At 42.8% G+C, this 16,963-nt stretch overlaps 1 protein-coding gene across 1 annotated transcript in view; it reads left to right on the top strand.

Annotated features, from left to right (window-relative positions):
- fam20ca (FAM20C golgi associated secretory pathway kinase a) overlaps positions 1–16,420 on the top strand; it is a 36,018-nt gene extending 19,598 nt beyond the window's left edge. The window contains exons 4-10 of the mRNA XM_076080750.1: positions 8,890–8,982; positions 10,872–10,987; positions 12,074–12,254; positions 12,389–12,498; positions 12,648–12,729; positions 13,011–13,070; positions 14,626–16,420. Of these exons, the coding sequence (XP_075936865.1) occupies positions 8,890–8,982; positions 10,872–10,987; positions 12,074–12,254; positions 12,389–12,498; positions 12,648–12,729; positions 13,011–13,070; positions 14,626–14,884 (901 nt within the window). The 3' untranslated portion in view covers positions 14,885–16,420. The remainder of the gene's footprint in view (positions 1–8,889; positions 8,983–10,871; positions 10,988–12,073; positions 12,255–12,388; positions 12,499–12,647; positions 12,730–13,010; positions 13,071–14,625) is intronic.
- The last annotated feature ends 543 nt before the right edge of the window (positions 16,421–16,963 follow it).

Here is a 16,963-nt window from a genome sequence, read left to right as displayed (position 1 = left end):
CCCCTCTACTCCTCCCTCCTTCTCTTCTTCTGGAGCTGTGAGGGATAGAGACAACTGGCAGAGGCTTTCTGGAGGCATTTCCTGCTGGAATAGATCGTATACAGGGACTGTGCTTGTGTTAATAACAATCCACTGCATTCTTGCATTCCCAGTGAATCTTTACGTGCATCATTTTTATGGTGGATAACCTGGTTAGGATGTTCAGTTTGGTATTGCTGTCAACATTTTGGTGACTTTTTTTGAAACAGGTGGTTGGCCTTTAAAAAAATAATATCCTGTTTCTGGTATTTATGTAGAAACATAAACTGAGGAAAGCTTCAGGAGAGAATCACATTGTGTCAGTGTGCAGCGCCAACGCACACATTTTGAAGCTTATTGTTCTAAGCATCCCCGAGCTTGCACATTTTCACATCTAACCGCTGGTGACCCAAGAATACCCTTGATGTTTGTGTATGTTCTGCATAATTCATAGTTCGTATTCAGTGCAAAGCCTGTCATGAATTGCGCACCCTGTGAAGGATTGCCTCAGACTTGTGCCATTGAAAGCGGTTAATCCTCTGTGGATGGATATGTAAATATAAATGGCTCTGTGTTGCTCCCGATTGTTGAGGATAAACCGATGTGCGTTTTGTTTGTTGTGTGTGACGGTGTGGGAGAGAAGGGAGACAAACCATAAGCATAAAGACCTGTCCCATTCTTCAAGTATATATAATCCCCTCAGTGAACACGCACTCCGCACACATTGCATACATAAGAACAGCCGTATTATTCCAGTATATGAACCTACAGTGCGTGCAGGTAACTGCTATGCTGCCCCATCAACACTGTTTCAATCATTCATTTCTGTGGCTTTGCGTCACTCTTTTTCACCTCACGCTGCGCATATGAGTGATAGAGTGTCAGCAAATGTTAGATGTTGGTTGGCATGTCAGAGTATTTGTGAGGTGTGGGGAAGTGTTTGATTCTGCCAAAGCAAACTCTAGTTCCAGCTTGCCGAAGGAATTTGTTTTTACGTCATTTTGGGTTATTTTATGCCTTCTCCGTCTCTCCCCCACCCTCCTTGATTTTACTTGACAAGACATAACCACTAATACAAATGCTGCCCGGTGTCAGTTTATCCCACGAGCCCAAAAGGCAGATGAATTTCAGCCCAGTTGAGAAGTGACCTCGGTCTGCTGAAACATCTTGCTGGCCTCATGTCACCCCCTTGGGATCCAACTCCTTCAAAACCGCCGCCAACCCTCTTTTCCTTGCACAAAGTGTTCATGTTCTCTGCATTTCGCTTACATCCATCGGTACCCTCAAAGCTTCAGCTGGTCTGATGAAAGTCCGCCAGGTTGGAGTAATGTTACCTTCTGCAATGCAAAATGTCCCCTTGTGCCAAGTATTCTCTTCAGATGCCTCTCACGTACATGGAGCTGTAGTTACTGACTTTATATTTGAGGCCAAGCTCAAAATATGAAAACAAGTATGAAACGCTTCATTGTTGTCATTTCCATGGTGAGCATGGAATACATTTAGTACATGCATCCATTTAATGTATTTACATTTAATTCACCAGACACCAACAAAATCTATAAGCTGCTGCTGTTATATATATGTAAAAAAAAAAAAAAGTATGTGTTAAAAACAATGCTGACTAAAATAATATGTTTTATTTGTTTTGTTGCTGTGAAAAAGTCCTTCTACTGTTAAGCTCTTGTAATGTCACAACAACTGTGTGACTTCTATTTTCCGATCGTTCTGAGTGAATGAAATGCAATCATCAAACATTTAGTCTGTTGACGCCAGAGAGCTGCTGTTTGCTAGCACTTCTTACCGAAAGCCCCCAGTGAATACGCTTATCTAGTAACAAGACAAACACTTATTTTAACATGGAAAAGCATTAATGCATTTACTCAAATGTGGCTTTGTGAAAATGAAAATAAGCAGTGATACTAATAAGATTTCCAGGGTTTTTTTTTCACACAAATTCCAAGTGCATTCAGGACTCAGGGGAGCCCGTTAAGATGATTGTAGGGAAGGGATCCCAAAAGCCCACATATAATTCTGCAGCTTTGCATGAGGTCTTTACAGTGATTGCAGGTCTTTAAACACTGAGCTCTGTGGAGTGATATGCTCAGGGGAACACGACTGAATATGTCACACTTGTCAATTAAGGCCAGCAGAGAAGGAAAAAAAAGATGAAAGTTCGCAGTCATTTCAGAAATACCTCTAAGAGTAATGTAGAGCAGAGTAGAAGGAAGTAAGATTCAGCCGCACAGCTGCAACTTGGGGAATTATTTGATACGTACACAATCCTACATGTTGACCAGGCAGGCATTAGGGATTTTCTGAAAATCCTGACCACATTCCTGGACTCTAATCAGCCAAATGGACTTCACACTGACTCTCCATCTGCACCAACATCCCAGACACTTTATAATATCCTCGCAAAGCCAGACAAAATGAAGGTCAGCATACACAATCATTTGTAAAATTGAGATTTAGCATTTACTCGACAGTTGAGCCGAGTCGCCCCGGACCAATCTGGGTGTGTAGACGATGGCATGACTTGCAAAACCATGGACTTCATTAACAACTATTTAAAGCCTCCTCTCCACAGAAAAAAAGGTGTTTTGCTGATTGTCAATTCACTCGGATGTTTGAGCTTCACTGTACAGAATGACGTACGAGTCCAGTACGTAACTTACACAAATGTGATTTTTAAACTTGAAACCCAGCAGGAGACATCTTGTTTATGTCAGTTAAAATTCTAAAATGATCAAAATTTGCATATACAATATATTCTGGATTTTCCGAAGAGGGAGAAGAAGGAGATGTAATTTTAAGAAATAATAATAGGGTTACTGAGGGAACTTTTTGTGGAAGAAATATATTAGAAATAAATCATTATTCAAGAAGGGGATCTGTAAAATTAGGTGTAAGTTGTAAACTGAGTGCAATTGCTTATCTTATTTATTCATTTCCAGGACATGTTACAATGTTTGTTTTTTATTTCTCACTGTGAAAGACAGAACTGTCAGTCATCTATGTTACTCTCCCGAGCAAAGTGCTTGCTAAACATTCCCAGACAAAAATAAATGGAGAGAAATTGTGGGCAGGGATTGTGAAATTACTCATGGTCTATTTATGTAGTAGTGTACTGTGTCGTTTATTGTATTTACACTAATCCCCCTCCAGGCATTAAAGGGTTTTCAGTCACTGACAATCGTATTCTGATCGGAGCTTTCAATGTTCACATTTTGAAGTTGAGCTCCTGTTGTAGTCCCTGATCCCCATCCTATAGTCATACAGTATCTTATGTGTTGTGTTTACAGCACTCTGTGCAGTCTGCGTACACAGAGGGCAGTTGGAGAGCAGCAGGGATTTGCAGACCCATAAGCCATTGGTCTGATCCCTGACACGTACAGACAGGGACTCCCAGCCATCTGGCCAGATGAGACCGTTAGAGATGCACATTCTCTCTCTTTGACTCTCGATCGTGACTCAACGTGACTGCACACGCACACCGACACAATTTACACTAGCTCTGAGGGTTTCTGTAATCTCAAGGGTTGCCGGAGAGCTCTGGTGGTCACAGATAGTGACCTAGCCCACAGCCGCGCAGCTTCCCTCAAAGCCGTACATTTAGATTTCAAATTCAAGTTTTCAGTTTCTGCCTGCAGGTTGTCTTATGGACAGAAGGTCAGACAGCCAAGAACGACTGAAGGAACTGGAGATAATTGGGAGGGAAGGAATAAGTGAGATTAAACTGTTCGAGATAATTGGAAGATAGAGAACAGAACACTCTGGGTTACAGTGGCTTTCTTTGTATTTTACAGCTTTGTGACATATACAGTAACACGTTTGTACGCAAGTAAAGATTGACTTTTTAATGCGTCTCAATCTAAAGCCTTAAACTACGTTAATCTGGAGATGTAATTGTCACATTGAATTTGATTGATAGCCCCAGTGTGCACAGGCATGGTGAAAGGATATTGTAATTGTAGAACTGCACAAGTATGAACTTTAAGGACGTCTCCTGCATCTGGAGGGTTTTTAAAAAAAGAATAGACCTCAAGTAGACGGTTGTTTGCACCTTGTTTGACTGCAGGTGGATTACATTTCTCCATCCTGGGAGTATTTGACCATAAAACCACCACTTTAATGTTTTTATGAACAGGTCCCTGTAGTGTTGCATGTTAGCACACATACTCTGATGCATACCCTCAAGAACAATGGGGACGGGGTGCACATTTCTGCCGACTATAAAGAATATATATTTACAGTTGGTGGCAATGCAGGGCCATGAAATGTAGCAGTAGTAAAGAAGAATACTGCAAACTAATGTGGTATTCAATGCAGTTGTGAAAACATTTAAAATAATTGTAACGCCTTTAGATTGAACAAATGTATTTGGTGAGAAACACTGAATATGAAAAACATGTTTGTTTACAATGAGAACCTGGAGATATTGAAATATATATACGATTATTTATATAAGATATTAGGTGCATTCAAATAATCAGTAACTCGTAAATCTTGCTAATCAAAGCTCAGTGTCGCTGCAACACGAGCGTTATAGGCGTCCGGTTATTAAATGTTAGTCCGCACCGTCCAGTCAATCAGAATTGAGAATTCTCAGTGGCCATCTACCCCTACCAACATGTCATTTATGGTGCATTTCCTTCAAAATGGTCCTGAATGTATAAATCATATAATATTATTTCAATGACTCATATCTTGAATGCACATCCATCCATCCATCCATTTTCCACCGCTTATCCGGGGTCGGGTCGCGGTGGCAGCAGGTCAAGCAGGCCGACCCAGACCTCCCTCTCACCGGCAACATGTTCCAGCTCATTCTGGGGGATCCCGAGGCGTTCCCAGGCCAGCTGGGAGATGTAATCTCTCCAGCGTGTTCTGGGTCTTCCCCGGGGTCTCTTCCCAGTTGGACGTGCCTGGAAAACCTCCAGTGGGAGGCGTCCAGGACGCATCCTAATTAGATGCCCGAACCACCTCAGCTGACTCCTTTCGACGCGAAGGAGTAGCGGCTCGACTCCAAGCTCCCTCCTGATGACCGAGCTCCTTACCCTATCTCTAAGGCTGAGCCCGGCCACCCTACGGAGGAAACTCATTTCGGCCGCTTGTAGCCGCGACCCCACCTGGAGGGAGCAATCCACCGGTTTCCGGCAGAGCACCATGGCCTCAGATTTGGAGGTGCTAACTCTCATCCCCGCCGCTTCACACTCGGCTGCAAACCGCCCCAGTGAATGCTGGAGGTCACGAATGCACATAATTCATGGATCTGGGTCCCTGGGACGATTCTTAGATCCCTCTCCGATACAGTTGCTGGAGGAAGCTAAGACGCGTGGAGGAAAATAAAGAGGAATCAGCAGACACAGAGTCGGGAATACACACAAAATGTATAAATACACTCACAACATGTTGCTGCTTGCAGGTGTAAACACAAGCACGTACACACACACAGCTCTCTCTGATACTTCTGCATGTATTGCTGCTGACAGACAAGCACCCTCTGACAAATCACCAGGCTGAAGAGGTTTTATCTTGCAATCTTTTATCTAGTTGGCCATCCCTCCACCTGTCTGTCACCTGGAGAGGTGATGTGAGTACTCTGCAAGGTGCCATTTACCTAAGAGTGTCCTGAACGTATCTAATCACTTGTTTTTCTCCAAAACACTCACGCGCAAAAAACTAAAGATTCTCAGCAGACTATTCCTCAGGAGAAAAGGCATAGCACTTTCCTAGTGTCAAGAGGAAGGGAAGATGTATATATATATGTATACTTTGTTGGTCAGGAGAGAGAAGAGCAAGAGAAGGAAAGACAGACACACGGACATGAGTACGGTAAAGGAATAAGTGGAAGAAAGAAGAAGCTGCTAGATGCTATACAGTATAATTGGTGTTAAATAGGGTCAGGCTGGCAAGAGGGAATTTGCAGAAAAGTACTCCCCAAGTCTTCTTAGCCACACACACACACACAGAGGACTGAGGGTCAGACATAGACAAAGGCGCCTGTCAGTGGGGGGCTGAAATCTGCTGTGGATTACCAATAGATGACAGATCTCCCATGTACCCTTTCTGCCTCACGCTCTCGCTCTCTACGTTGGATCAGTAGTCAAGATGCCATTACAGGGAATATATTTTGTATGATTTGTTTATATATGTGCTGTCACAACTTTAGGCCAGATATCCAATTGTTTCGATTAAAAGATCGCGTGCGCATGATGGCTGCGTCCATTAGGAGCGTTGGTTGTTCAAGTCCTCAGAAATTACAGCCTTGTGTCCGCAAGATGCAACACACACGTGATCGGTAGGGGCAGTGTAGGGGCAGTATGGTGATGTGACCGGGTCAGAGGTCAGTACGCACGATTACACGCATGAGTATGCACAGCTAGGCACGACAGCAGTGACAACAATGGCTATTAGATTTGAAGACGATCTAATAGCAGCCAGCAACCTCCAAGTCTGAAAAGTGAATCATATATATAAGTGCCGTAAACTTGCATTATCTCTACTGGCCAGCAGGGAGCGACTCCTCTGGTTGCAAATAGAAGTCTGATTGTATAGAACACCATGAGAAAAATGACTTCTTTAGTAAACATTGTCAATATGAGTTTATGGTCTCAGTCGCTAGTTTCAAGTCTTCTTCAATACATCATGATGTTCAATCAAATAGAATTTAAAGCAGGGTGTGCTTTAGGGCGTGGCTACCTTGTGATTGACAGTTCACTATCACGGTGTGGTCCATGTCTGTGAGTTGCCGTGTTTTAGTCTTAACACTTTAACCCTTTCACAGCGTGTGTTTAGTTCATTAAAAGGTAATTGTAACATTTTCTGGTCGCCTTAAAATGTCTTATTTAGCGTTCCATTGCCCTTAGCTCCGCCTTCTCGTGTCAATTCTGTTTGCAAAAGAAGGAGTGTGTATACCGAGTCTGGGCTACAGCTGTTGTTGCTGTGTTTGCCCCCCTCTCCTATCCCTCTAATATAACCATCCACTGTGCCTCAGCTCATGAAAGAGCATTAAAATTGCCGATTCATCACAAATTGAGTTCACATAGGCAAGCGGTTGAGCTTCCTCACCTCACGCACACACACGCACACACTCCTGAAGATTCTGCTGAACTCCAGGACGTTGTCTGTACTCTAATCACACTCTACTTCAGATAAAGCACCTTTTATTGTCAAGGACACTCATTCATAAAGGATGTGTGTGTGTGTGTGTGTGTGTGTGTGTGTGTGTGTCCGTATTTGAGTGTGCGTGTTCTTGTGTAATGGCTTTTCACATCACAAACCTGCAACTGCCGTACATTTGAAATTCTAAGCTTCTTCCCCCCGACAGGAAATTGCATTTCACATCTTGGTGACCATGGCAACCAAAGCCTAAAGTGACTGTGAGTCAGGTTTATGTTACACATTCTCCAAAGCGTAAAGTGCAATCAGGGGAAGAAGAAGAAAAAAAATCACACACGGTGGAATAGCTTGGAAGATACGGCATCATTATAGCAACTGTCTGACGGCAGACGAGCTTCAACTTCAGTCTCTCGCTTTTTGTATTCTGACTTTCCGTGGAGAGTTGCTCGTGTGAGTTATTGTGAAGAAAAAGCCTCCGTTTCACCTCTCAGTGTTCAAACTGAATGTCTTTGTGCCACTGAGCCTTTTTTTTAGCAACACTGATTACCAACCCACGATAAGGTGCTCTGATAAAAAGGCATGTTTGAGTGATAACGAGGTGCGTCACAGGTGCTCCGAGTGCTCTGGCTCGTAAAGTCACCTTTTAAAAGCAAAGGGCTCTTTGCTTCCTTTTATTCCAACCCTCTTCATCTACACGGTATCTTCCATCGCCTGCCCTGAAACCTGGAAAAAAAAAAAACACCATTAGTCCCCTTCCTTGCTCTGGGTGAGAAAGAAGAGATCACAATAGCAGCAGTTGATTAATGGGTAAATGGCTGCTTCCTTGACATGCGAAAGAATAGGAGCTTCTGTTGTCAGAGAAAATTGAGGGAGGAGGAGGAGTGAAAATAGTGCACCCTGAGGTCCAATGCACACTAATGTAGGGGAGGAGGGGCGGAGCAGGAGGGGGGTACATTAAGTGGCAGCTTTGAGTGAAATGTGCCTGTGCAAGCAGAGCAGGCTAATGGCAGGTGTGTGTGTGTGTGCGAAAGAAAGAGAAAGCAAGTGTGCGAATGTGGAGAGATGATTTCCTACTGCCAGACGAGCGAGCAGATAGACAGGCAGACACAAAGAGGCTTCCAGCAGTTCCTGACTCAGATCCATGGCTTGGTTGGCAGGGATTCACATCTCCTGGTTGTGTGTGTGTGTGTGTGTGTGTGTGTGCATGTGCGTGTGTGTGTGTTTGTGTTTGCTCGGAGGAACTGCAGGATGTGAGCAAGACTCTCATCCAGCTTGTCCACACAGACTTTGGTCTGTCCTAGAAAGGGATGCAGACGCTGAGATGAGTTTCACGCCGCGGGAGACAAAAATCCAATGAAAGCTGAGGAGATTGGCGTGGAGAGGAGCAGGAATGACTCAAATCAAATGATGGCATATACTTAACATTGAAACACACAATCATATAGAGATATTGTTTCGAATTGCCTTACCGATGCCTTTGTTTATAACATCATCCCATTTCTGATAAGTCAGTTCAGAGGGGGGCGGTACAAGCACACATTGTACGAATTCACATTTCATCTTTCTCCTCTTTCAGCCCCCAGTTGAACAGATCTTCTTCAGTTCAGGGCGGATGTAAATGTAGAAATGTTCATTGTTATCATGCCTCCTCTGGTTACTCTTATCTAAAGTTTGGAAATGAAAGGCCTCGGATTGAAAATGATCCTGCTGATATTATGTTTAATGCTTTTCTTAACCGTTGTGTTTCAGGCAAACTCGGGAGCAGGAAACCCCTCCAGACTTCTTCTACTTCTCCGACTTTGAGAGGCACAACGCTGAGATTGCCGCTTTTCACTTGGACAGGTGAGTTGTATCTCCTTGGAAAACCCCGTTGTGTTGAGATCTCTTTGTGACTCATCTGTTTCCTGTCCAAGCGCGTTTTCAAATCATCCTTCACGGTCTGTTCCGGGAAGAATGACCTAGAGGTACCATAAACTAGAGGTGCGCCTTAAAGGACTTAAGCTGTGAAAATCTGAATGAGATCCGATTTGGTACATGAGGGATTTGATAACACACCGAGCACTGAGATCATCTCTTTTACTTGCTGCTGAGTATTAATTTCCACGTGATCCTTTAATTCTCCAGACTTCAGCTGACGAGGACTCAAACGTGATAGTGATAGTTTGGGATTGTGGGGGAGGAGGATTATAATGGTGCGCAGATCGTCTTGAGGTCTGCCGAGGCCGTTATAATTACCTCACACATTATCACAAATACACACTCTCGCTCTCTGTTTGATGAGGTCAGCGACATTTGTTTGTGTGGGCAGGAGGATGGAGCTAAACAGGAAATGGCAGGTGCACCATTCCCACCAGGACATGGTTTTAGAGCTTGGGGGGCTGTTTTTAGATTGCATGCACCATGCGGGGTTGTCTATGAATTTAAGACCACAGCAGCCTCTGGATACCAGTCTGAGCTATTACTAGTGTGTGTGGCTTAATTTAATGTTGAACCAGGAACGAAGAGTAGGAGGCTAAAACTTTCGTTCATTTGATTTCTAATTTTAGACAGTGCTGATGAAATATACTAAAAATATCCCGAAGATTTAAGGTAAAAGGCCGCATCACTACTTCGGGGGGGTTTTACCATCTGTTCTTCGCCATACTCTATTCATCATCTTCGTGAACTCATTGTGACTCAGGGGTGTGTAATAGGTAGAGTGCACACACATAGAAGCTTGAGTGTGCTCTCACAGGCAAACACACACACACACACACACAGGTGCTCCTTTGTCACCAGGGCCCGACATGACGGTGCAGTTTGCAGCTCCTGAATGCGGTCCTCTGTAGGCTAAAGTTTCGCCAACTCTGTTCCATTCAGCCGGTCTGTCTGTGTGCGCGCCTGCTCCCAGGAGGCTTAGCTTCAGTCTCAAACAGGTCAGGGTCATTTGGACAGCAAACATACAGTGAGGCGGGCTAAAGAGGGGCTGAATAGGTATAGTGTTCAGACATAAGAGCGAATGAGAGAGGGAGAGAGAGAGAGAGAGAGAGATGGAGGAAGCACAACAGTTTGAGACCATAACATGTAGAATTAACTCAAGCATCTAAATATAGATTACAGGGTTCGGGTGTATTTGTCTGTGTATGAGTGTGTGTTGGTGGGACAGATGGGAGGTAGACACACACACACCTTTTTTCCCCCTTGTTTTGACGCGGATGTTGGTAGTCAATAAATACTGCTGTAAAGATAATGAATTATTAAACATCTTGTGTGCTGCGATGATACAGATCAGGTCTGGATTGTGAACCACTAAAAATGATTCTTCTGTAAAGAAAAGGTATCCTGATGTCTCGCTGTTTCTTTGAGCTGTCTGTATATCGAGAATAACGGACGTATGCGGAGCGCAAGAATATCCTGTTGTTGTGTGCATTAATAGAGAGATAATGTAAGCAGGAAAGGTGCAGAGATCTAGAGCACTGGGTCAGAGCAGCTCACAAAGACAGTGTAGCTGCTCGGTGTTCATGGCTCTGCTGGTTGGCTGGGGACGCTCTACAAATCTGCACCGCCTGAGCTGGAGGCTGAAGATCTTTTGTAGCTGCATCTGTTCAGTTTAAAGTTTAAAACATTGTGTAAAACGGTACAAATTGAGATCTGACTTGCCAGTCTGCAACTGTGGTATCAAATTCACTTTATTTTAGATGTTAAATGCATTTAATCATTACCTTTCTGTACACGTCTCTCTCTTTCTTTAGGATCCTTGACTTCCGGCGAGTGCCCCCAGTGGCAGGGCGACTTGTCAACATGACAAAGGAGATCAGGGATGCGACGCGTGACAAGAAGCTGTGGAGGACCTTCTTCATCTCACCAGGTAGAAACTCTGCCAGCGTCTGCTGCTTGGCACAATAATGCTGGCTAGTTGGCTGCATGAGCCGTACTTAAGGGACCGGGCACCGGACAACTCTGGCTTCACTTGTAAGACACTGCAGCTTTAAGTGAACTGGATTATTTATAACCAGTGGGTTGCGTTTCTGTAGTTGAGGGTATTCTGGGTTTGTTTGTCCTGGTCTGCTCCTCAAGGCGGTGCAAATGGTAAGAAATGTTTGGTGGTGATGGAGAAAGCCATAGCCAAAAGTTAACACCGGGTGGCACTGTAAATCAGCGTATTCTCAAAAGCTCTACACAGTGAAGCGTTATATATACACACACATCCATAAATACACGTCCATATAAAACCACTCAATAAAACAAACAAAAGATTGAACAAAACACTCATTCCAGACACAAAGTAGAATATCTGTCATTCTCTTTTTGTTGCTGGATTACATCATGTTTTACAGTGATCGGGGGAAACTAGACTCATTCAGAGTACAGGCCGAGTCACATTGTGTGTCAGATGAAGGCATGTTATGCTAAGCCGGTCGTTTGTCACATATGATGTGTCAGGATGCTACGAAGAACATCACAAACATATCATTGGTGAACATTAAAGTAACAACTTAAGCAGCTGTTTTTGTCAATATGTAACTGAGTTTGGCTGATAAGTACAAGTTTCTGAATGAGAAGACAGATAAATTGAGACATTTGTTTGAACATTGTACACGTCTTTGATCATTATTACACAATTAACACAAACGAAATATAAAATTCGAATGAAATGCTTTCCGTATTTTGAGCAGCCAGTTTGATCTGTAGTCACATCCTCTCAGTAGGAGGACATGTTATAGGATGACCAGGTCCCTCTTTGCTGGGTCAGCACTCTGTGAGCTGTGTTTAAACCCTGCGCCTGAGATAACAAAACCTCCACCACCCTGATACTTCACTGCTCTTTTCTCCTCAATGTCTCCATGTTTGCGTCCTCATTCATATTCAGCCACGGCGATGCGTAAACCCATTTAAGTGCTTCCTCTTCGACACAATTTCTAAATCAGTGTGTTGTTGTTTTTTTTCTCCTCAGCCAATAACATCTGCTTCTACGGTGAGTGCTCGTACTACTGCTCCACTGAGCACGCTCTGTGCGGTAAACCGGACCAGATCGAAGGCTCGCTGGCAGCCTTCCTGCCGGACCTGAACCTGGCCAAACGCAAGACATGGAGAAACCCCTGGAGACGCTCCTACCACAAGCGCAAGAAAGCAGAGTAAAGAAACGACACATTCATGAATCTGCCAGCACACGGCTCGCCCTCTGAGTCGGGGTTTCCACTCTGCTGACTACTGTGACTAAATATGGATGCAATGTTTCTTTAAACATGCATTTCTTATGCGTTCTCAGGTGGGAGGTGGACCAAGATTACTGTGACGAGGTTAAGCAGACTCCTCCGTATGACCGGGGCACTCGACTGCTGGACGTCATGGATATGACCATCTTTGACTTCTTAATGGGTAAGAGGAAAATTGGGTATGACATCACACATAAATATATCGCATTTACAGATGAATCAATGGCATAATGTATGTCTCTTTTTTAATCATGTGTTAATTAACTACAGTGTCCTCACATTTTATCACCACTTTGCTCTCTCCTTGTTCAGGTAACATGGACCGACATCATTATGAAACTTTCGAGAAATTTGGAAATGACACCTTCATCATTCACCTGGACAATGGAAGAGGGTAAAGACACTCCGCTTCTTTTGAAGTGTCTGTCTTAACATCCGTAACACATTTGACCCACTGAAAATTTACTTAATTAATTTAATCAAACATGTGACTTTGCAAATTCTGAGGTATTAATAGATTGATTAATTAAATTGTACTGTATCGACACACTTTAAATATTTCTCATGAAGCTCAAGAAGCGTCATCAGAATTAATGAAGCGATAGGATGAATAGCAACGTCTGACATGTTTGTGATCATTTCTTCCATGTTTGATCTTTATTCTCTCCCTTGTAGTTTTGGAAAACACTCGCATGATGAGCTGTCCATTCTGGTTCCTCTCAGTCAGTGCTGCAGGTCAGACTTTTGGTTGTTTTGTGAATTTCTTACTGTGCTTTTTGGTCGAGATAGAATGTCTTTGTCCTGCAGGTCAGTCAGTCGGTCCTCCTTCAGCCTTACCACACCAGAACAAGATATCTCTTCTTCTTTACTCTTTCTTGCCTTGAACTACTTTGGAAATCAATATCCCACAGACAATGAGTTGTAGTGTATTTGTGACCTGTCTGCTGCTCCATCACCACCATCAGCCCTCATCTAAGTAAGAATGATTATGTCGAATGTAAAATGTGAAGATTACTGTGAAACGTGTGAAACCCTTTTCCATTTTGAACACTGAGTTTTTGTCTAGCACTACCCTTAGAGCTCTCAGTTTAATTTACTAAATCCTCTAATTGGTGTATTGGCTATGAACACAATGCTCCTACAGGATGTAACACTTCAGTTTTTTAACAACTCGTGGCAGTTGCTTTAGCACCATCCCAAAGACAAAGTGTTTAGCACCTCTACCACACCTAGTGCATCTGCAGCTAGAATGAGAAGCTTGTGTGAATTGTAATTCATTCACCCTTGTGTTGTATTAAGGGTCAAAAATGACCCGACACTGTGCTTTACAGCAGAGAAAACCTCCTTATGGGCCTTTCACACAAATCGCAGTTAACAATTCAACCCGATTGACCTTTGGGCACAGCGCTTGGCGAGGGTGCGTGAAAATGGGTTTTAGAGTGCAGTGGCGCCGTTGCTGCTTCCTGTGTTAAAGGTCCATAAATCATCATTTTTCAACTTGCTGACTTTTGCTAAAGTGACCATAACATTAGAAAAAGTGAAACATTGTGTTTTATATTTATGAAAGCTGTACACCACCAGGGTACAAAGATTAGTTTGGGTCATTTTTAACCCAGCAGTTATAAAATAATTTTAAAAAACAAAGTTTTCTTGAGCTCGTCCCCTCCATGTCTCAAGTTCACAGACAAAATTTCCAAAAATGAGACACCGTAAACAGCATTATTTACTAATGAGGAAAGCAGTCAGAGGCGGGGGCTATCTGATATGAAGGTGCTGCAGATGACAGCACAATACTGTGTGCTGCACATGTGAGAAATACATCTGTTAAGTCCATGCACACAGACTTGTATACTGTCCTATATGTGCTAATTAGAGTTCGTTGTCCAATATATAAGAATATATAACTATGTTGTCAACTAACTACAAGACTGTTATTGTTTCCCTTCAGTTTTTCTGAACTGTGAAGAGGGGAAACCCAGATATTCACAAAGTTGATGAATAAAAAAATAGATCTGGGGTTTAAATGCCAATTTAGCTGCTTTATTTTAGGGGTTTTTAAGACTACACGAGGGTTAATATGAGGCATCCTGGAGGCCTAGTGGTTAAGATGCCATAAACATAACGTTCCCAGTTGCTGTCTGTATCTCTACTTGCATCTATCGATTAAAGCAAAAAGGGCAAGAAAGATACACGAATGTATGTCTTATAATGTCATCATAGTAGGAAAGAATACAGCAATATTAGATAGTAGAGTTTAATTTAAAATGACCTCTTTAATTACTCTTTCCAGGGTGAGGAAATCGACTTACCTGCGTCTCCAGCTGCTGGCCAAAGAGGAGTACCGGCTGAGCTCCCTGGTGGAGGAGTCCCTGCTCCGTGACCGACTGTCCCCGATCCTCATCCAGCGTCACCTCCAGGCCTTGGACCGCCGGCTCCGGCTGGTGCTGCAGGTCCTGGCAGGCTGCGTAGAGAAAGAAGGTTATGTTAATGTTGTTGAGGAAGATCTAGTCAGGGACACAGCCACCCACAGGAGCCCAGGCCACAGGTAGTGAGGGCGAGACTCTAAGGTGACAGAAACCACCATTGACACGTGAACAATGGACCAAGTCTGCGGCTGTTCGACCAATGGGATCGCACCAAAAGTCCCACTTCTGATATCAAGCTGAATTCAGTGAATTCCAAGACTTGCCATCATTGCCTCTCTAACAACTGCTTTTAAGTGTGTTTATAAAGAAGGAACTGACCACAGATGCCATGAAAGACTGTGCTCACACAGAGGCTTTGTATTAATTAGATACAGATGTATTTTTGTTGTATGGGACAGACAGGAACTACTGCTGTGTTCTGATCTTATCTGTTTGTTTTGAATATGGAGGGTATCAGTTTGTTTTATGTGTTTTATTACATTAAGTACATAACCAAATGAGAACGCACTCTGACTGGGGCAGCATATGGCCAGACAAAAAGCTTTATCGGTTATTACGATGTATGAAAAGGTTGAGAAAAAGTGTGAAAGGTTTTTTATTTTCTCTTTGTAAAACATGTCAGGCCTGGGACAAACCACCTACAACCAGGAGAATAAGAGTTTCAAAACAGTGCATTCTCTTTGCTAACTTCCGAAGCTCTTTTGTCTCGGCACAGACTCGGAACAGACCGGTTGAAAATGTTATCACATACTTCTGAACAGCATAAATCTGAGTCCAAGTATATTTGTAGTTCAAACAGTACATTCACTTTGCCTTATTCTGATTTGTATCTCTTTTTTAAGCCCCCCATCTGCAAGTCTAGCTTGTGCAACATGCAGTACAACAGCACAACACGAAAATGGTATTTTCCAAAACCAAAAATAATACAAAGAGACCAGTGTGCTGGTTCATTAATACGGTCATTTCATTCAAATTCAGCACTATTCTTAAATGAAGACCTGAAACATCTAAAGTTGTCTGTTTTACACATAATGCATTGCAAAATGTTACAGTTTGTATGTTGCAGTTATTATGAGATTTCATGTCCAAATGACTATTTATTGTGAGAGTGGTTTAATAAATTCTACGTTATGTTGCTTCATATTTTGGGATATATTTACAGACGTTACCGTAGCATTTTGGATGCTATTTAAATTCTAATTCCTTTTAAATACTATTTTTTCTGTTCACGTGAAAGGATAACAACAAAGCTATTTGATTTCTGACATTAAGTGGTACCATTCAGTTTCCACCTAAGAGTCCTGTGCAGTGGCTGACCAGGTACCTGTGCAATGACAGAGTTACAGTACTTGAATGTTTTTGGGTTGGCAGTATGGACAGGATTCACAGAGCTACAACTGGTGTAAAGCCTGAGTGGATAGACTCCAGTCAAAGAGGTGCTTTGAGGGTGATACCGAGGCTAAAAATGCCTCATCACACTACAGGGTGAGCGTCGGGCACGGTTCTTTGATTTTCACATTCTCAGTGTACATACCCATAATTACTTTGAAGACCTAAAAAGCTGCACAGTGATTTGCTTCTGTTTTCTGCTATTGCATTGTTACTGTGAAGATCTGTTTACTAAATGATTAAAGTGTGCAATAAAAACAAAAGTGAGGACACATTTCTGATTGTGTAGGTGGCTGTGGACATGATTTTATGTGTGGATGGAGGTGGAGGTCCTGTTTTTAGGGGTAAATAACAAGTGAGGATCAACAATATTCTATAATACACACACACACGTTGCTTTTCAGCAGGCAGTATTGGACCTTTTTAAACCTTTAACCTTATATTTAAAAAAATACAAATCAGGAGAACCTGCCCACACTAAGAGACCAGGCGGAAACAGCAGCCGCTCAAGCTCCTTTACCACTTCCAGCGCCCCCTCCCCTCCCCTCTTGTGCTCCAAGCCTCCAGCTCAGCAGAAACATTATGTCTAACTCTAAACCCCCCAAACTACAGAAGATGTGAGTGATGTCGTCAGACATAATCTATATTAAGTTAGCTAACATAATGTTACATCTTCATGTTAGCTAGCCCTATAAAAGGGCATTGTTAAATCGTTATTTTATACATGTTATTACAAGCGAGCAGTCGGTCCAACACTGTGCCTTTTCACTCGACACATTCATGAAAGTTTCTTTTTACATTTTTGGAAATTGT

The sequence above is a fragment of the Anarhichas minor genome, unplaced genomic scaffold, assembly GCF_050575085.1.
Source record: "Anarhichas minor isolate MPS153535 unplaced genomic scaffold, ASM5057508v1 ptg000007l, whole genome shotgun sequence".
Classification (NCBI taxonomy): Eukaryota; Metazoa; Chordata; class Actinopteri; order Perciformes; family Anarhichadidae; genus Anarhichas; species Anarhichas minor.
The sequence above is the reverse complement of the archived record's forward strand: the minus strand, read 5'-3'. Positions and strand labels throughout refer to the sequence as shown.